The sequence below is a fragment of the Maniola hyperantus genome, chromosome 20 (genome assembly GCF_902806685.2).
Source record: "Maniola hyperantus chromosome 20, iAphHyp1.2, whole genome shotgun sequence".
NCBI classification, from domain to species: domain Eukaryota; kingdom Metazoa; phylum Arthropoda; class Insecta; order Lepidoptera; family Nymphalidae; genus Maniola; species Maniola hyperantus.
Window position 1 is genome coordinate 9091305 of NC_048555.1, and position 22506 is coordinate 9113810.

Sequence of the window (22506 nt, forward strand, 5' to 3'; positions counted from 1 at the left end):
AAGCACGGAATACGTAATAGTATACTTTTTTGCTTAAAAGATAAACAAATCGCAGAAACCTTGGAGAAACACATAAGCGACGCGATTTACCCGGCGGCGCCTTCAGGAATTAGCGTTTTCATTCGTATCATGATTTCATTGTCAGTTCGCGGCAACAAGGTCGTATTAGAGTTACATTTCTACCTTTTAAAAGGAAACTAAATAAAACTAAAGTATACCTCGTAGGTATAGTACGCGACAGGTCGAAATGGCAATCGTGGAGTGAACCACCCGCACATCCCCCGCGCTAACTCGATGCGGGCGAGTGCGGCTGTGCGTCCCCCCGCCTTATACCCCGATCGCGATCTCGACTTGTCGCGAACTATACATGTTTGATAGGTATGCGAGTAACGAAGTATAGTACGATTCAAAGTTAAATGCGTCTGCGTGAAGTTGCGAGACGTGCGCTGTTACCCTCCCTACCTCGCTACCTCGGACATCCAAAATGTGTGTTCTGCGCAACGTCGTGCGCAAACTTCAGGGCGCATTTACGTTTGAATCGTACTATACCTTGCTAGTAGTCTTCTCAATTGGAATGCATAGTATCTAATGTAGGTTTCACAAATGGCCTGTCTAATCCAACGCTGATAGCGGACGAGTAGGTTTTCGATATCATTAGTCAATAATTCCTAATATTGTAATCGATAGGGGGCGACAAGATAGTAGATAAATTATTATTTTTAACTTCTTATCTTAGCGCACCCAAATTTTTTGAGGCGTATCAGGTATTTAATATTTTGAAGATCTTGGCGCAGTAGTGATCGCCAAGTGTATTCAGGGAAAGCAGTGTGGGAGGTCCTGGGTTTGATTTATAATTTCTAAATTGTGTCTGGTCTGGTAGAAGGCTTCAGCCGCCAACCGGCTAAGCGTTTCAGTAAGTTGTCACTTAGAAACAGATAAGGGGAATGACAACGTCTTCTATGTAGCATTACGCACTAGACTTTCATACAAAACGAAAAAATTCGGGGGCTTGTTTTTGCTTACAACCTTGATGTCCGTGATAGTTTTGATAGCTTCAGGAATAGCTTTCTATACATTTCATTCAAAGGGATATGGGTTTAAACTGGTAACATTATTTTGCCCGCAACTTTATCCACATGTATAGTCCGCCACAGTTTGAGATGGCAATCGGGGTATGAGGCAGGGGACGCCCCGCACACCCGCACGTCACCCGCGCTCGCCCACACCCGGGGTGATTACGTATCTCGCGACAGGCGTAAATCTCGCGATCGTTGCTGTCAAACGTCCGGCTGGAGAGAGACAGGTATGGCCACAAAGCAAAATAAGAAGAAGAAGAGAGACAGCAAATGAACTGTCGCTACTGCAACATTTTACGTAATCACCCCGCCCGCGCTCATTAGCGCGGGGGCTGAGCGGGTGTGCGTGGCGTTCCCTTTGCCCGATTGCCATTTCAACCTGTCGCGTATTATACCTACATAATATATAAACTTTATTCGTGAAATGTTTGAAATGATTTTTTTCTTTATTTAATTAGTTTTAAATGATGATCATGGTAATCTGGAATGGAATTGCGACTTTGTTTTATACTTAAAAAGATATGAAGGATAGATACTACATCTAATCTTATACACACACGAACTTAACAGATATTTTAATCTGATAAACCGTAGTAGATAGATAGAATATGTCAACGTTTATATTATTTTTATTTATAGTAGTTTTAAGAACGGCCTATTTCAAGTTCCACAAAAGGGGGGACGCCCCGCACTGGGTTAGCGCGAGGGCTGTGCAACAGAACGCCCCGTTCCCGCCACGATTGCCATCTCGACCTGTCGCGTAATATACCTGTATAGTGAATGTAGGATATAACTCAATGCTACCTGTATAACTCTCGCGGGAAAGATTGCTTTCCAAGAAGCTTCTCCTTACACAAAAATACTTAAACTTGTTACTTGCTTGTAGAAGAATTAGGTATTATCAGTACCCTTATTATAAATGCGAAAGTGTGTTTGTTTGTTGGTTTGTCCTTCAATCACGTCGCAACGATGCAACGGATTGACGTGATTTTTGCATGGGTATAGATACAGACCTGTTAGGCTAACATGCGCACCACGAGAAAATTTTGTCTACGCATTTACTCGTCTTATTTGTATGAAGAAACACGAGATAATGCGTAGACAAAATTTTCTCGCGGGGCGCATGTTAGGCCTGCTGGAGAGTGTCATAGGCTAATTTTTATCCTGGAAAATCAATGAGTTCCCAAAGACCTAATTCCATGCGGACGAAGTCGCGGGCATCAGCTAGTAATGTTTATAAAATGGGATAACGCCTGTTAAATTATTGCAACTCTGCGTGATGATGAATTTAGATACTTACTAGTTAAATAAAAAACAATGACTAAGCAAATCACACTAAAGTGTATGATTTTAGGTAGGCATTCCTCATGTTATTTCTGGTATAAACACGACCTACCAATTAAATAAATTTGTAATCACAAGAAGTATGACTTGTTAAACAATTATTATGTAATCCTAAACCGGATTTACAATTTGGACAATTGTTTTGTTATTTTATTGAGCACACAAAGTTTATAGTTCGCGTAAAACTGGTAGTCCAATCTGAACATGAGGCGTTTGACTGCGCATTGCACAAAACATATCTCAGCCGGGCTTGTGTACTTAGTTTTAGGGGTTTTTGCCCATAATCACCACGCTGGGCAGACGGAGTGGTGATCGTTGTAGATGGTAGTATACTAGCACACCTTACCTACCAAAAAATAAATTAAGTGTAGGTAGGTCTTATAATTTGACTTTTCGCTACCTACATTTTGTGGAATAAGTATTAACTTATTATCTGGGAATAAGTACTTAAATAGAGTTATATCTACTACTAAGTATTATAGGTAAGTATAAGGTAAGAGTAATTTAGGTTGACCGACGAAAATAGCCAAATAACCACGTGGTAACATCTTTCATCGCGACGACCGAACGGTAACCCTGTTAACTGCGTTAAAATAAATCCAAGCGCACATTACGGACAATCCGCACGCGTAAAACGCATAGCATATTTTTCAAAACGTTCTGAAATTGGAAATAATCATGTAGCAGGCCCGGACGCGCTCTACTGAATATATGCAGTTACCAGAGGTTCTAGTATTCAATAACATATTTTATAGTTAGGGAGGCGAATAGGGGAATTTTCGGTAATACTCGAGCGTGGCAGTTTAAGATATGAGAGATACCTTAGACCTAATAGAACAACCTTGTAAAGTATTTAGCTCTATATGTAGTGACGCGCGCCTAGGATAGACGATCAGATTAGTAAAAAAAATTCGATAGTCTGAAATACTCGAGCGCGTCAGATTAAGATATTGGGGGTTGATTTTAGTGTTTTAAGACTAAATTTAACTAATCTGACGATAAGTCATTGACGCCGCCGAGTTATAGGGTCGCGAACTTGTAAAAAAAAACGTTAATCCGGCATTCTCGAGCGCGATTTTTTTTTTTTTTTTTTGAAGAATATAATCTAAAACTTACTAAAAATACAAAATCTGCCGGTTTCCGCATGACCGGAAGTGTGGAGGAGCCATTTCGTCTTCCAAAAAACGCGTTGCGGCATATAAGTCGCGAACGATACATTTTACCAAAAAAAAGTTTAAATAAACAAAAAAGGTAATTTTATTTTACACAAAAAAGGACTCTTTACATTTTTGTCCAAAGTTAAAACTTTTTGACTTGAAGCATCATAAAAACTCAAACTCCCGGTTTTTTGAGTATCTCGAAAACTGAGGGTGTTAAAAAAAATTGATATGAAATAACGATAATTAAATTATGTGACTTTTATTATATCTCAAAATTTTTTTTTTCTAAAGCTTCTCGACAATTTTCGTGGACTCGGAAAAAGTTACGCGTATATGTATACAAAAGTATCATTAACATGTACAGTTTCATGTATGTATATTATTCAATAGCCTGTTGATCCTCAAATTGTTTTTTGGACGTACCGTAAGCAAAACGAAGTGAAGAATTGAAGCAAAAAAGAGGAATTTGTCATAAACATGTAATACAGACTGAGCGCTTCGCGGAAATATGCCGTCCTACCAGTATTTTTCCTTAATTTCGCAACATTGATGGTGGGGGAAGAAGCGGTAGAAGGGAAATTTCGGGAAATTACTATTTTTATATCATTTCATTTTTTTATACAATAAATAATACAATTCGTACTACATTTCATCTACATTTACGTTGGTTGTATCTATCGCTTTATTGTCATTCTTAAATTCCCCGTTTTATCAAGGAGAAAGAAAGGAAAAAAAAACCAAAAACCTTTTTCGGTCAGATTAAGAGAACCCACCAACATTTTTGTCAGATTAAGAAAATATAATTTGAGGATACCGAGATAAACCTCCCCTATGAAAATCTGACGGGCTCGAGTATTTCGAAAAAACTTTTTTTTTTGCATTTTCAAAAATTCATCGTAACTTATCGTCGCGCCGAAATCGTCAGTTTTTTTAAAGGGAACTTTCTTGGGGCCTACTCAACACCTCTTCCGAAAATCTGACGCGCTCGAGTATTTTTTTTTTTTGCATTTTTGATTACTTTATATGCCTACCCCCACCACGCAAACCGGCAGATTAGTATACCGTTGTTATCAGAGGCACTTGGGGCATACGTAGTATGAATATCTGACGCGCTCGAGAATGCCCAAGTAACTGTTTTTTTAAACATTTTTGAAAAACCGTACACGCCAAACCCACCGCTTAAATGGTTTTTACCATACGAGCTTTTCTTTTCGAAATTATTTTATCTTTCGATTTTGATAGGTCTCGACGGCGCCGTTGAATTACGCCATTTAGCTACCTCGCCTCCCTAACTATTATATTTTAGTAAGTAGGTATTCGTAGTTTAATATTATCATGACTTCATACATTTCAGCGAGTTAGTTATATTACGTTATATTACATGCAAACTTACAGTTAGGATGACTCAGGTCTCAGTAGACCTAAAATGTAGGTTACATTTTAGGGCTTCTGAGCCTAAAATGCCCTAAAATATAACCACTAAACGTGACATCATAACTTTGATTAAAGTTATTCTGTCAAAAAAAGTTGCACAAGATATCCAGCATGCTCTAATCTAGATTTAAGGTTCTAGGTTTCAGCGTTAGCGTGCTGTGTATATTTTTACTCAATGCATGCAGTGATTACGACGCGTGATACAATCATTTGTGTATTACCACAAGCCTGACGCTTAGTTGGAGAGGAAAGGGGAATATTAGTCATTTAACATGGCTAATATTCTTTAATGAAAAAAAAAACAATCATTTGTTTATTTGATCACTAGTTTTCGGTATTACTGCGGTTTTACCTAATGAGATACAGTGTACGATAGATGCGGGCTAAAGTGGAAAAAGCTTTGTCTTCGGCGCGTGCGGCTGACCTGAAATGTGCAATCAGCATCACTGCATTCAAATAATTCCATATTATTTATAGTGAACGAATCAGCTGACTCGACGCGTTGTCACTACAGTAGAGCCATCGAAACACCTCGCAGAGGGCCGCGTAGTCGTGAGACTCGCCCGCAATCTGTTATCATACCGAACACACGTTAATCGACAGTGTAACTGGCTCTGTCGGCTTATTTACGTCGCCGCATAAGTATACGGCACGCCAAACCGGACTTACTGCATATACTTTACGAGATGTGTGCGAAAACCGGAAGCTACAGCTAAAAACGTGATAATAATAAAAAAAATTCGCCTGCAAATAGGTCTTAGTGGAAAACAAAATGTTGATTTTTTTACGTGTCAGTGTGGTTACCGAAAAATAAACATGGATACGTCGTTATGAAATACTTAGTGTTAAATAAAAAGTTGTGGTTGTAAATTGGATTGTAAGTTTGATGTGATAAGGTGCAAAAATGAGGAGCGATTTGATGGCGCCTAGCGAGTTGGAGGGAACGGACTACCTCCTTTCTTCTACTATGAGGCTGGAGGATAGCTTTCTGCAGATCCTCGGTAAGTTGATTGGATTCCAGTACCTACTTTGAATTCTTAAGAAGTTACTAAGTGATTAGGTAACTAGGTGTTATGGAAGATTTAGAATATATATAGATATAGGTAGGCATGTAAGTAGGTGGATACTTAATTACCTTTAAACCTATGCCATATGCCGGAGACGGTGTCATTAATATTTACTGAGTCGAAAACATAAATATGTAATTATGTACCTAGTGTAGGTATAGGTACTATATGTACGGACCTTAACAGTGAAGTTACAAGTTACATTATATTTTATGTAAACAATTGTCAAAGGTTCAAGGCATATCTAATAATATTATAATAGGTACGAGTAGGTACCTATAGCATATTTAGAAATCTGCATCATCCAAACCTGATGTTTTTATTTACGTGATTAAATTCTTCCTGTGTTGCTGCCTCAATTTTGAGGACCGTCGGCTCCCCGATGCTATCTTTGCTACGATGTTCTTCCATTTCTCTGTTTCTTGCCGCGTAGATTGCATCGCAGACTGTGTGACTTCAAAAAAAGGAGGAGGTTCTCAATTCGTCGGAATCTTTTTTATTGTTCTGACCAACGTCTCGGGCTACGTCCGCACAGTCTCTTTCCTTCGACCTTCCCAGCGACCATGAGTTTTTCAATATTGCTGGCGTTCTTTCTTGGGATGTGACCGAAGTACTCGAGGGTCCTCCGCAGACAGATGTTAGATAGCCTCATTTTTAGTTTAGTTTAAGTATTGAGACGCTTGGTTATATGTTCGGTCCACGGTATATTGAGCATGCGTCGCCAACACCACACCTCAAAAGCATCAATTCTTTTCGTTTTTCCTGTCAAAAGACTCCACGTCTCAGCTCCGTAAAGAAATATGGAAACACAAGACTTCACACCAAGTGCATTTTTGTCCATTGGGATATGTTTTTGTACTTCCATATTCTAGAAAGCTGAAACATGGCGCTCTTTGCCATGCCGATGCGATAGCGGACTTCCTGCTCGCAGCCACTTTTGTTGCTAGCCTTGCTTTGTTGGAGCCTAGGTAAACAAAATCTTCAACCATTTTTTTTTTTTTTTTTTTTTCCACACAAACAGAAAAAACACAATATTGGTTTCTTCGTGCTCGTAAGCGCTTGGCGGCTTGTCTGAGCACTGCACATTCCTCTGTAGTCTTATACTTACATACATACTATACATACTATTAATGTAGGTAGGTAGTTTTAAAATAAAATAATTATGTCCGCGTATCCCAGCTTCAATTTCTGCATACGAGTTGGACCTCACCACGCCAAAATGTACCATGCCACACAGCATCGATCTCGATAAAATGACTTGACGGTATATAGCGGTATATATTGACGGTATTTCTAGACCCGTAGCGCCGCCGCGCCGCGCCGTTGAGATCCAGTTTGCCTGAACTATTTGATTCCTTTTACCTTAGATTCGATTAAATTACCTATTCTGTAACGGTATAAAAGAAGGTATGGGTAACTTTTGCGATAATAAAGTGAAGACTGTAAATTACAGTTTATTTCCACTAATTATGTACTCGTACCTACCTACTTACAATAATATGTTAATTTATTCAGTAAGTAGGTCTCGTGTAAAACGGCTCTGTATTTAAAAAGTTAAAAGCATTTATATTCCTAAGTAGGTAGCCACTAAGTATAATAACGATATAATTAATATAAATAGCAGAAAAAATATATTTGCGTAGTTATTATGTGTTCGATAGCCCATGACACGAAGCTGGCGCCCGGTCCCCTTCTGTTTGATAAAAACAAGATAGGTAATTCTTTTGCATAAAAATGCGTAAGATACCTAAGTATCTATTTCAGTACATGTAAAGACACGCCTCTAATTACTAAATCAACTGAATATAATATGTAGGTAAGTACATAATATATAAGAAGGTAGATAGATACTTATTTTAAACGTTTGTTGATAAAGTCTAAAGAATATTAATAAGTCATCACAATTCGCACTTTGTGTTTGCTTGGCCTTTTGTGCTTTTACTATTATAAAAATTTCATGCTGTAAGTAACTATTTGGTAGGTAACTATTTTAAATGGTAGACAAGAAGGCCATCGAAAAATAAGTAAAATAATAGTTCGTGCCACAGGTGAGGGAATGTTATCTGTGGTTTCGTGTTATAATGGCTCGCGCATAGAGATAGTATAAAGCGACTCGCGAGTAACCGTAGTAGGAAATTTCGAGGAGATGGTGATAAAAGTTTAAAGTTGGTATCTATATCATACTTCTCCATTGCCTATTTATTGATACTACTATGATGCCAATCCGAACTTGGCCAGCGTGGTAGATCATGGCCAAATCCTTCTCATTCTGAGAGAAGACCCGTCTCAGTAGTGAGCCAGCGATGGGTTGATGATGATGATGACGACTATGATGCTAGATCTGACTGCAACTCTAGTCTTACTCCTCGAGTGGGACCTACCTACTTGAATAGGGTTTTAAATAATACTGATCTAGTTAGGTACCTACTTAGTTTTTACGGAAATATTTGACTACAGTTTACGAAAAAATCAAGGAGCGAAAATTTAAATAAATGATTAATTAAATAAATAAATTACATTACTCTCCTTCTGGCACAGTCGAGAAAAATAAAACCAGACTACGCAGAAGCCTGTAAAAGTCGCTGGGGACGCGACGTGTTTAACAATCAACAGTTTTTTTAAGCTTTTGTATAGGTACCTACGTCTAGGATACTAGGTTTCTGCGCATTCGGGTTTCTTTTTTTTATTTGCTTAGGTACCTCATAATTATCTATACTTATAATATTATAAATATAATACCTAACACTATTTATCAATAAATAGTTGTTGGTATAACGTCTATCATAATTCATAAATTCGCGATAAAAGTAAAACACGTGCCATAAAATTATTATTATCTTTATTAGCTACAATTTAGTATTTTAATACTCACCTGCTACCTTCGAAATACTTACTTTACTACTTACTTATCTCTATAACGAAGGAGTGAAGAAAAACAAACATTAATTTACAACCTTAATAAAAGGGGGTCGTTGAGGTCATGACCATTTATTGTCAACCAACCCAGTCGTAACTGTCCGTAGATTCAATCTTCAAAATGTTTGGCTATGTGCCTGACGCTTCAATGATGCAATGCAAGACATAAATAATAGGAACGAACTACCTACTAGCTATTCTAAATACACATAAATATGAACGAATTCTTGCTTGTGTTAGAAATTGATAACAAATACTACTATGGGCCTCATAAGAAAGCTCAGAGTCACTCAGCGGGCGATGGAGAGAGCTATGCTTGGAGTTTCTCTACGTGATCAAATCAAAAATGAGGAGATTCGTAGGAGAACTAGAGTAACCGACATAGCTCAACGGGATGCGAAGTTCGTAAAACCTTTAGTAGGGGTAGTACCGTAGGGTACCGTAGGGGTCTCAAGGTGCTGGAATGGCGACCTCGCACCGGAAGACGCAGCGTTAGAAGACCCCCTACTAGGTGGACGGACGACATCAGACGAGTCGCAGGGAGCCGCTGGATTCAGGCGGCGCAAGACCGTGGCGTGTGGAAGTCCCTATAAGAGACCTATGTCCAGCCGTGGACATCTATCGGTTGATGATGATGATGACGCTGGTATGTAAAAAAACTTCTTTAAGTGCCTTCAATCGTACCTGTTCTTCTGTTTTTAGCGTTTATACCAATGTGATAAGAAAGGAATCCTATTACTTCTTTTCTTGTTTGATGGTTTTTTTAAAGTGCCAGACCAATACTTACAAAGTACTCTGTGACCAACACAAAGGAACTAAATAAATCCCGGCTGTCCGTCCGTCCGTCACACCTGCTTATTTCAGACGACTTCTTTGGAGTTTCAAATAAGTAATGATGCTATTTGGACAAACAAACAGACAGACACACTTTCGCATTTAGAATAATAGGTACTATTAGTAGTAGGTATAGATAATATCAAATCCGGGTCAATGCGCGCTAAAGAGCTCTCTTATCATTAGGATATTAATGTATCATACATAATATAACTCATCATAATTTGTCTAAACTAATTCCGGTAGTTGAATAATTGGCTATCTATACGAGACACCTCATTATAACATCATTATTTCTGCGATTTCTTACATAATAACATTATGGAGAACTCGGATACCTGCGAGAGTTCTATTATCGTGATTTATTTCTCAAATACCTAGCTGATCTATCGACGCTCCTGAAGTTCGTTTCCCCTCCCCCAGAGATCCCCTCTATAGATGACACGTTACGAAACCGCGTCGGTAATTTTTTTATTGTGCGTGCCATACACGTCATACCAGTGCCTGTCGTCTGACCGTGCCGCACGCACGCAGTGAGGATGGACATTGATGCTTGTCACTCACTGGACTCGGGACTGATAGAAGATAAAAAACCGGCCAAGTGCGAGTCGAACTCGCGCACAAACGGTTCCGTACCATTATCTATAAAAACGGCAAAAAAAAATCATGTCTGTTGTATGGGAGCCCCCCTTAAATAATTGTTTTATTTTAATTTAATTATTATTTTTTAAAGTGAATATATAACTAAATATTCTGTGAATATTTCAAGCGTCTACCTGTTGCCGTTATCAAAAAAGAGCGAAAAATCGTTTGTTGTGTGGGAGCCCCCTTAAATATTTATTTTATTCTGTTTTTAGTATTTGTTGTTTGTTATAGCGGCAACAGAAATAAATCATCTGTGAAAATTTCAACTGTCTAACTATCACGGTTCATGAGATACGGCCTGGTGACAGACGGACAGACAGATGGACGGAGAGCGGAATCTTAGTAATAGGGTCCCGTTTTACCCTTTGGTTACAGAACCCTAAAAAGATGCGTCTATGGCATAGGTACTCTTTACTCGGTATTGGACAGATTCTGGATTCGCCAGATTCGGGATTAGACAGATTCGCTATAAGTACTTACCTACGTTAGAAATTGTACAGTCATACGTAAAAAGTCATAAAGTCATTATACTAGCTTTTCCATGATACCGTGATAGCCTAGTGGTTAAGACGTCCTCTTCCTATTCGAGCGGTTGGGAGTTCGATCCCGGGCACGTACTTTTCAGAGTTATGTGCGTTTTAAGCAATTAGATATCACTTGCTTTAACGGTGAAGGAAAACAGCGTGAGGAAACCAGCATGTCTGAGAGTTCTCCATAATGTTTTCAAAGGTGTGTGAAATCTGCCAATCCGCACTTGGCCAGCATGGTAGACTGTGGCGAACCCCTTCTCATTCCAGAGGAGACCCTTGCTCAGCAGTGAGCCGGCGATTGGGTTGATCATGAATCATGATGATGATGCTGATGAAAATGCTAGTAGGCAGGTTCCTATAGTACGCGAGAGTTTGAGATGGCAATCGGGTTGGGAACGCCTCGCACACCCGCACAGCCCCTGTGGTAACCCGATGCGGCAAGCGCGGGTGACGTGCGGGTATGCGTGGCGTCCCCCCGCCTCATACTCCGACTGCCATCTCGACCTGTCGCGCACCTACTACACTTCCATCTTATAGCTACGGACTTACGTTCAGTAGATGATTTACTGGTCGTTACAACTGCATCTGCATGTTACGTCCTCATTGGCAGGTGTTCAAATCTTCTTAAATGCAATTCAATTAAAGACCACTCTTGGATCCGAAATCAATTCCTGGCTACGGCCATACAAATGCCCCTACTTAGTTAGCATAATCTTCCACAACTGAAGGTTGTTTTGTTTGAGGCTTTGCTGCAATTGTACCTGCTTTAATAATAATTATATTATTAAATTAAATGCTTCCTTGTATGAATTTTCAATAATGTTTTTTAGCATTCCGTATAGGCCATTACATTATCACAATCATTCACAATGTGTACAAAAAATGTATAGACCTTCAATGGAAAAGGTTGAGTCTCATATTTTGTACAAAAATAAAAATAAGACACTTCACAAAACAAGACCGCTTCCTTCGCTGCTGCGGCATTATTTAAGAGTAGGTAGGTGTATAATATATAATCATTTTGTCCGTTTGGGGGTTAGGTACGAGAAAGCCTTGGATTCCATAAAACATTAAACTGAGAGATGCTGGATCGACTAGTTAAATCAGTTTGTATGTCCACAGTCCATGTTCTGAAGTGATTGATTTGTCGCTGAGATTGCTTCTATCCTGAGGACGAACGTAGAATACTTTATATCCCTATTTTATTATTGTATTATGTTACAAGTAGGTAAACATAATTTAGTGGGTATACAAAATGGAGTCGTTCTAAATGCATCAAAATACCTTACGTCATAGAACCCAAACAATAAAGGTTAAAACCTGAATGTATAATGTTGACTATAGTAAGTAGTAAGTATATTAACCTATAGGTACCCGCCTCACGACATTCACGTGTTAAGATGTAAAAGACTGGCCTAGTGCGAATCGGACTCGCGCACAAAGGGTTCCGTACCATTATCTATAAAAACGACAAAAAAATCACGTTTGTTGTATGGGAGCCCCCTTAAATATTTATATTATTCTGTTTTTTACTATTTTTTGTTGTAGCTGCAACAGAAATACATCATCTGTGAAGATTTGAACTGTCTAATTATCACGGTTCACGAGATACAGCCTGGTGACAGACGGATGGACAGCGGAGTCTTAGTATAGGGTCCCGTTTTACCCTTTGGGTACGGAACCCTAAAAAGAAACATAAAATGCTTTAACTACCTATGTATTAAGTCTTAATACCTAGATCCGCGATTTTATCTCGTCTAAATTATTTTAGAAGATTGAAAAGTGCGGTTGTAGAGTCTATACATCTCTTGAGGATGCTCCGGTCACATGAGTATAAAGTACGCGACAGGTCGAGATCGCAATCGGGAAGGGAATGCCCCGCACACCTGCACGGCTCCCGCGCTAACCCGGTGCGGGCGAGCGTGCAGGACGTGTGGGTGTGCGGGGCGTCACCCCGCTTCATTCCCCGATTGCCATCCCGACCACGAGTGAAACGTACGTAGAGTGTGTTTTAGTAGATGCTCCCCATTATACCATACAGATTTATCTGCTTTACCGAATTGATCTAATTAGAGAAATAATAAGCTTGTTGTTCCTTGTGTAAGTATCATCAAAGATAATATATTAAACAAGGTATCATGGACTTCCGCAAAGTGACGCTTGTTTCTATTCTATCCAACATCCAATTGATAGATCAAAGAAAGGTCAGTGTTGTATTCTAAGTATGTTTTATTAATAACTTTAAAGACCGAAGACGTTAGTATGCTTGCGCCGATGTTGCCAGTGGCTTCCTAACCTATGCCAACAGCCAGCTGCAGATCACGATGAATTCAAGTGACGCAGCAACTTTGCATAGACTGCTCCTATTAATAGATTTTCATATTCTCTTCAATCAAAAGCTAATGGAGCAGCGAGACAGCTAGGCTTATTGAAACTAAATAAGCCATGTTTCTAGCATGACATACCTATATTTCTCATTCCATTATAATCCAGCTTGTGTACTAAGTAAGTAAAGAGTTGAGAGTCAACATTGATTTCAGTCCGCTCGCTCTTTGCCCATTAAGCTATTGAGATCTCTACATACAATAATTGTATTACAAATATACGAAAAACCAACTAGGCTGGGCAGCATTCGGTAAGCTAGGCAGTATAGGTACTTCAATTAGTCCAAAGTCATCGAACAGTGCGTATTGCCACTTGCCAATGATGACATGGATCTGAGACATGGTCACTAAGAATGGGCCTCGTAAGAAAGCTCATAGTCACTTAGCAAGAGAGATGTTACAGAACGATGGAGAGAGAGCTATGCTTGGAGTTTCTCTACGTGATCAAATTAGAAATCAAGAGATCCGTAGGAGATCCTTACCAACATAGTTCAATGGGTTGCGAATCTGAAGTGGTAATGGGGCAGGGCACATACAGATTACAGACTAGATTGACAGACCGCAGACCACATCAGACGGGTTGCAGGGAGTTGATGGATTCAGGCAGCGCAACACCGTGGCGTGTGGAAGTCCCTACAAGAGACGGATGTCCAGCTGTGGACGTCTTAGATCGGTTGACGATGATGATAATAATACGAAAATTGCCATAAAATCGATGAAGAACGAAAGCAAATCATAAATACTTATGATACGACTGTATGCGGAGAAGCGCGCGATACTCGACAATCTTCGCACAGTTGGAAAATGGCTTGAATGATTAATTACTTAATTAGCCATTCATTATAAATGCATATCAAAATGAGGTACATAGAGACCACGTAAATAAAGCAATAACAACGCATCAAGGTCGTCGCCTATGCTTTATAGTCGCTACTTAGATTAATTGATGTGTCTCCCATTACCTACTTCACTAGCAAGCGCTGAATGTTCCACTATAATTGAAATTGCTTTGTCAAATGAAGGTACATTCGGAATTCAAGACCACATGTTGCATCTCTCTTTCTTTCTCTCTCTCTCCTCTCTCTATGCGTCGCTGAAAGTTGTGATCCCTTTCCAGTAATCACATAATGGTAACAGTTTTCTTGAGAAAATAATACGGTGGGTTCCCAAATCCTATTCTGCTCAATTGAGGCCGAGATTTCAACTCAGATTTTTACAGATTAGGTACCTACTACCTATCAAATGTTTGTGATATTGATAATAACCGGGATCGTGCTCTCCGAGGCACAAGGTTACCGTTAAAATTGTGGCAAAGTGGCTTGCAAACTTCACAAGTCAGTATTCGTACCTCCATGGTCAAATGGTGGCTTTTTTGTGGGTAGGTAACTCTACTCTAGTCGCCTGTTGTGCAACTGGCCCTATTAGTCATCTGTGTTGTTTAGCTAGGATCCTAATTACTATTTTAGGTACCTATACAACCTATATAGTTAATGGTTAACCTTATATCAGCATTGAATAATAATATTCGCATAAGAATATTGGTTTTGTTTGACCAGTGACCTTCAGCAAGTGGAAATTATTGTAATAAATCCTAATGAGTCGAATATAACGAATGTATCTACGTAATGAGGGCTCTTCGATCGCCCGCAAATCGCAATGTGAAAGCCCATGAATGGTCAGTGGGAACAACAGTGTGGATGGGTGTGGATGGTTCCCGCTGTTCACGGATGGTTCCCACTGTTCACAGATAGTTCACAGACGGACGCGCGCGAGTGAAGAGCGGATATGACGTAACTTAGGGCTGCCAGGCCCAAGAAAACTTAAATACAATAAAAGGTCAAATGCGTGTCAGTGCGCAGAATACGCAAGTAAGGTCAGAATGCAGAATGACGCCAAAGTGAGTTTATTAGCGTAAGCCTAACATGCTGGCTAGCTCAAACCTTTTTCGTTTGTCTATTTTCATCATAATACTTAGGTAGGTAAGTACCTACTTATTTTATTTAGGTGTTCATATTTTTTGTTGGTGGCATAAGCTTCGGTAATAAGTAGGTAGGTATTCACAATCAGCTATTTTTAGGGTTCCGTACCTCAAAAGGAAAAACGGAACCCTTATAGGATCACTTTGTTGTCTGTATGTCTGTCTGTCTGTCTGTCTGTCCGTCTGTTTGTCAAGAAACCTACAGGGTACTTCCCGTTGACCTAGAATCATGAAATTTGGCAGGTAGGTAGATCTTATAGCTGAAATTTGGGGAAAAATCTGAAAACCGTGAATTTAGGGTTAGATCAAACAAAAAGAATTAAATTGTGGTCACGAACTAATAATTAGTATTTTCAACTTTCGAAGTGAGTGACTATATCAAGTGGGGTATCATATGAAAGGTCTTCACCTGTACATTCTAAAACAGATTTTTATTTATTTTTATGCATCATAGTTTTTGAACTATCGTGCAAAATGTCGAAAAAATACGACTGTACCCTCATTGCGCGAGCCTAACTCGCACTTGGCCGGTTTTTTGTGTATCATGTTACATAATTATCATGTACACATTTTACTGTGACATTGTATAACCCATTAAGGTCACAGAAGTCAGCATACCTACAGCTACCTACTTAATATTTTATAGTATGTAATTATGTGATCCTTCACAAGTCCGGTGTTCCGTTTTTCCATTATGAGACGGAACCGTAAAAATGTAGATAGATATTTGGGACTGTTGCACATTTTATATTTTATTTATTTAATCCTTGACGGCTAGGTACTTGTGCACGATGTAATGGAAAAAGTTAACCCATAACCTCGGTGAGTTTTGAGCTGATTCTTAATTCTCCTTCTTCTATAATACCTACTGGTTTTTTTTCGCAATTGACTTAGTAGTCCGTTGTAAATGAGACCGCTGGTGCGGCTCCCCGCTGGATCACTCCAGCCAGTCGAGCTCACTCCTGAATACAAGCAGGCCTGGTAGGTCGGCGAGGACTTCAGGAAGTGTTGCTGGGGAGCCAAACTGTTAAAAGTTGAAATGATGTACTGGAGTTCGTCATGCTAACATTGGTGATATTAGGTTACCCGTAACTCGAAGGAGGCAAGCAAAAAAGGTAATTTGGGTATCACAGCTTGTTTTTTGCCAATTGTTTCACTACCATCGCCAGCCATTCCGCTCGTACTGATCAAGCAGAAAAGCCTCGCCATGCCGGTCAAACTGTGTCGGCGCCTTGGTGCCCAGCGGCTCTTTTATTCTATGACAAACTAGCCCTTGCAATTTCACATGGTGATAAGTGATACCGCAACACTATATAAGTAATGCTCGGTGGCACGTCGTTGCTACTACTCGTACCTCAGCTGAAGCCTCCCACCAGATCAGCTTTCGATTTATGCGAATTTAAAATTTTAAAAAAAACATTGCGAATTTAAAATTTAAAATTTAATTTATTTTAGTTTTAATATAATGTTTTTTTTTAGATTTAAGTTTATTAATAGTTTATTTGTTAACCATTGATAATAAAATATAATATCCAAAAAAAACATGGTTTTTAAATTAAGTATTCTCTTTAATAATGAATTCTAGCCTCATAAACTACCACTATACAAACAATAACTTATTATACTTTGACGACCTCCCTGGCGCAGTGGTGAACGCTGTGGTCTTAATAGTGGGAGGTCCCGGGTTCGATTCCTGGCAGGGGTTTGGAATTTTATAATTTCTAAATTTCTGGTTTGGTCTGGTGGGAGGCTTCGGCCGTGGCAAGTTACCACCCTACCGGCAAAGCCGTGCCGCCAAGCGATTTAGCGTTCCGGTACGATGCCGTATAGAAACCAAAGGGGTATGGGTTTAATAAAAACTGCCATACCCCTTCCAGGTGAACCCGCTATCATCTTAGACTGCATCATCACTTACCACCAGGTGAGATTGCAGTCAAGGGCTAACTTGTATCTGAATAAAATAAAAAAATTATACTACAGTTCAAGAACGCACGTGACTAACCCCAAACCCTCTGACTATAATAATGTTCATCGGTCTTTAGAATGACATTTCGGCTTTGTAGAGCGTTGTCTCAGTCACTCACACCTATGTGACGTTTTGTTGGCCTCAACGACAGAGACAATGCTCTACAAATCAGCAGGGCGATTGTCCCGTTCTACTTCTAAAGGTCAATGTACATTATTTTATGCCGCGTACTGTAGTTGTTTTCAAATAGACCGAAATCCTATGCCTAACCCTATAGGTTTAGTTAGTTTATAGTTTAAAAAGTCCAAATTCATTTCCATGTGCAGAAAGACCTGAATGATGTAATTAATCAGACTATCATTCAAATATCACATCGGCCTGACCTTTACAGATGTACAGGTATGAATGGATCGCGTCAGCACACGGGTTGCCAACTGGTGTTTTGCTGCACTGCCAATTTGTATGATGAAGCGTTAAATAAGGTCTTCCCACATAACATGTAAGAGGGTATTCCCTCTGTCCTCAAGGGTGCCTTAACAGTGCACAGAAATGTGTGAAGAAACTTTTCAGCAGGACGTCACTAGAGTTCGTCGAGAGCTTGAAGTGCAACAGTGACGGTGAGGCCATGTGATGAGGCCGCGCGAATGCCTAGAAATGCGCTGGGCTCGCACCGCTGCAGTAATGTCTATAATGCTCGTACCCTAAGCTCATCCAAATAATTTTAATTCAAGTAGGTAATCCTATTTTAGGGTTCCGTACCTCAAAAGGAAAAACGGAACCCTTATAGGATCACTTTGTTGTCTGTCTGACAGTATTTTCAACTTTCGAAGTGAGTGACTATATCAAATGGAGTATCATATGAAAGGTCTTCACCTGTACATTCTGAAACAGATTTTTATTTATTTTTATGCATCATAGTTTTTGAATTATCGTGCAAAATGTCGAAATAATACGACTGTAGTACGGAACCCTCATTGCGCGAGCCTGACTCGCACTTGTCCGGTTTTATTATTTATTGGAAGTACCTCATTAATCTGTACACCAAGTCACAAAATATGATACTGCACTACGTACGTCCGTTATAATATTCACGTTTCACGTTGGCCCAAATGGTAGGTATAGTATGCGACAGGTCGAGATGGGAAGGGGAGATGGGGAAGGTGCGGGCGAGCGCGGGAGACGGTGCGGGGCGTCCTCATACCTATGAGGCTGCCTCATACCTCGATTGCCATCTCGACCTGTCGCGTACTGTAGGTACTTAGTGCATTTGCCCACCTTGACTCACCAATCAACATGCATTTAAATTTTAACGGCCTATCGAAGGACATGTCGTGCGGCGATCGAAAATAAATACTAATACTATACAAAGACGCTTCCAACTCTATATTTAGCCTAAGATATTTTACATCAACTTAGAAATACTTTGTATGTCACCGTACCTGGTGATAATTGATAGTTTGATAGTTTTGCCAAAAAGGCGCTTCGCTTGGATAGGAGCCATATCTACCATTTCGTTAACTAGTAGGTAGGTAACTATATAGGTAAATACAATAAAGACGCCATTATACGTACACATTGGCCCACTGCGTTCCAGAAGCGCAAACCTAGGTACCTAAAGCACAGAATATATAATCCTCTAGGTAAGTGCGTAAATAAACGTAGGTAGGTAATAGTCAGTACAAAATGACTTCTCACCCGCCATTTTAACTCTATGGGTCAACTATCATGTTTAAAATAAGGACTAAAATCGTACTTTTGACTAGACAATTGACACAAAGTTGAAATGGCGCTTGAGAAGTACCTACCCACAGAATTTCTAAGTACTACTTCGTAGTACAACCAGACTGAGGTACCTACCTTTTAAACCTATAATTTACATAATAAGTACTTAAGACATGGTAGAATGTGTGTAGTGCATAGTGCATAGATGCAATGTGATATCTATTAATAAAAATTAATCAGTCCACGTACATAGCTGTAACAACTGAAACGCGTGATGTCTTATGCGTACTTACCTATCCACTATTTAGTATTTCAAATGTCTATCGACACCATCCACGAGTGATCTTCTTGTTCTTCTTTATCCTGGGTTTCTTTGCCGCACTGAGATGTAGGGTAGGGGTGGCAACAATGAACCAAGTGGACACAGTGAGTGAATCACTATAGCTAGCCGCGCTATGAATCGCTGTTACACTGTGCAACATGGTATGATAACAGACTACCCGCATACACATGGAACATAAAACTAAAAAGATATGTAACATAGGACATTAGTTTTAGTTTGGGGAAACACACTGGGCGGGGAAGCACATAAAAAACGGTTCTAATTTTTCATCATGTGAATAAATTAAAAAGTTATTTTAATTCAAATAATATTTTAATCCATTTTTGAAAAAAAAAACCTAGAAAAAAAGTTATATAAAATATGCAAAAACCAAGTATGTTGGCTTAAACTTCATTAAATTTCCTATCGTTTGGTACAATTTGTGCATTATAGATTGTGGCAAACTTTTTGTGGTTGATTGTAGCCACCCCTACCCTAGTTGTCCATTGTACGTGAGACCGCTATATACAGTTCTCCGCCCGATCACAAACAGGCCACCCTGGTCAACGAGAACTTCAGGCCGTGTTGCTTGGGAGCCAATGTTTTCGATGGGCAGGTATGCCGCTGCACTGCACTGCTCACTGACGATAACAGACTCGAGTTTTGGGGAATAATACCTATTTCAATTTTTTTATGCATTCGATTTGGTCAAATTAGGCCCCCAGAATAAAGGACAGCGAGATGGCAATCAGGGTATGAGGCCTCATTCCCCAATTGCCATCTCGACCCGTCGCGGACTTTACGGAGTAACTCGTACGCAGAATGAACATTATCTATTAAGACTAATTTCCGAAGTCATGGTTTGTCTTTCGTAATGAATATTGAATGAGAGATACACTGACGAACTTGACACATATTTTGAGTCTAAAAATGAAACAAACATGCGTTATTTCGTCTACTACAAACTACTCGAGTGTCTGGACTCAAAATAGCATCTGGAAATCGAAAAACATAATTATCTACACACTTATACTCCAAAGAGATACTTAAGCACCTATAATTATAAAGTCCTTATTAATATCACCTACTTAATGTCATAAATACGAAAGAGTGTCTATCTGTCTGTGTCTGCTAACTTTTCACGGCCGTTTAACGGTTTTGTGACGAAATTCGGCATAAACACATAAGTAGGTAGTCAGCTTGCATTAAGACATTAAGCAAATTTTTGTCCAGAAAAATCAAAAAGTTCCCACGGGATTCTTAAAAACCTAAATCCACGAGAAACTTGAAGACGCGGGATCATCTAGATTCTAGTATATTTTATAATAGTTTCGTTGTCTTTGACCTACGCCGTACACGAGTTTGTTGTTACTTGTTTACAGCTTGTTTATATACCTACCTATGTAGTAGGCATTTAGCCTTCAGCCTTAGGTAGTTTATGTTCCTTGTTTACAAGCCATAATTATGTAAGTTTAATTAATGTATTAAGTACTATTGTATATATTATTATTGTTATGTCCATTTTTCTCTGTTTGAATGAGTATTGTTAGACCTGATTTAAATTAAATGAGAAAATTGTATTCCTGAACATGCAATGCAATTTTTTTAAAAAACGGTAATATAATAATTGCGCAAACTAGCGCCATCTAGTTACCTGATACTAATTTTATTTTGCTGTGGTAAAACCATAGACTTATGGGTAAAACAGGTAAAACTATTTAGTGATCTGACATGAAGGACATAAGATAAGTACGCTGGAAGAAATATACCATAAAAACAATTTTTTTTGTACCGATTCTAAACGCCGACGGCCGCCGCATCAAGCGTACTGCGTATCGGGATTCAAAATTTATATTTTGTGACAAATGGTCTTCGTTCTGTCTTACCACTAACATTTAGTTCCATATAGGTACGCTCACAGGATGCTCACTGTTGATATCAGCGCAAAAATGGCGAAACTCAAGTTGCTAGGTACCATAGAAGTATTAATATAGTATATTAATATAAGTATAAGGCTAGCTTTAAGTTTTATTGTAATATTTTCATTAAAAAAAAATATATAATATATAGTACCTATATTAATTATTTCGTACGTACGTCGTACGTCCAGCGTACTTATTTTAATAGAGGTCAGTGGCATCAACTGTCACATCCTAGTCTATGGACCTAATCATTCATTATCATTCGTTTTTTCCGTTTGTCAAGTTGACAGTTAGTTGTCATCACGGATGTTGTCATGCATGTCACTGTCACTATTAATTTCGTCATTTTCACGTCATTTTCAAGTTTCTCAAAACTGTACAAATTGTAAACTCGTGTACAAAAATAATACTTTTTATGAGTAAATATTGAGTTTTACAAACCTGGTAAATATAAAACGTACATATCAACATCTGAACATGGGCCTATGTGACGAGGGTGAGTACAAACATTTTCCTTCATGTGTACATAGTAAACAAGTCAATTATCTGGACTCAATTAGAGAAACGCATTTTCTTCTCCATACGCATTCATTGTAATGGAAACTTTTTAACTATTTGCTTGTTTAACCTATAAATAAGAAAATTTGATGTTTAATAACGGCATCATGCAGTATTTATCACAGTAGCAGCACTAGCAGCAGTAAAGATGTTAGAATAGTTAATAAATAGTACGCCATCTATATGAATAAGCAGTGGTAAGGCCTCGAATAACTATCGCGGAACTAGCATTCCACAAGAACAGGTTTGATCTCCACTTCGTACCTACCAAATATTTATTTACTAGTTTTCTTATGTAAATGCAGTAGGTACAGTACATTTATGATGTAGTAAGTAAATAAATAACTGGTTCCTACAAACATGACATAATATCTCTTCAAATTAAGTACCTACAAGATGTATAGAATTATACTTATTTTTAAGTGTAAAGAATATTTTATTAAGTATGTCGGTGTTTACCTACTTACTTATAACTGATGAGTAGATTTTTTTATTTGACAGGAAATACTTAATCTTAAATTATTTTTTAGCATGTTATAAGAAATCCAAGTAGAATTACAAAAAATTAATCTCTAGCTGATGCAGATATACATTTAGGATTTTTTGCTGTAGATACTAGGTACTTAAAATGAGTTTTATTTCTTGTTA

At 38.8% G+C, this 22506-nt stretch overlaps 2 protein-coding genes across 3 annotated transcripts in view; both read left to right on the top strand.

The window, feature by feature from the left end:
* Positions 1-21378, top strand: part of Secp43 (tRNA Selenocysteine associated protein) — a 414926-nt gene extending 393548 nt beyond the window's left edge. Inside the window, exon 7 of the mRNA XM_069505344.1 lies at positions 21363-21378. Coding sequence (XP_069361445.1) covers positions 21363-21367 — 5 coding nt within the window. The 3' untranslated portion in view covers positions 21368-21378. The remainder of the gene's footprint in view (positions 1-21362) is intronic.
* Positions 5529-22506, top strand: part of Hnf4 (Hepatocyte nuclear factor 4) — a 41586-nt gene continuing 24608 nt past the window's right edge. Inside the window, exon 1 of one of the 2 annotated variants that reach the window (XM_034979228.2) lies at positions 5529-6015. In XM_034979228.2, coding sequence (XP_034835119.1) covers positions 5919-6015 — 97 coding nt within the window. In that variant the 5' untranslated portion in view covers positions 5529-5918. Of the gene's footprint in view, positions 6016-21635; positions 21797-22506 lie in introns of those variants that run through there. The other variant, XM_034979229.2, reaches the window with a different exon arrangement.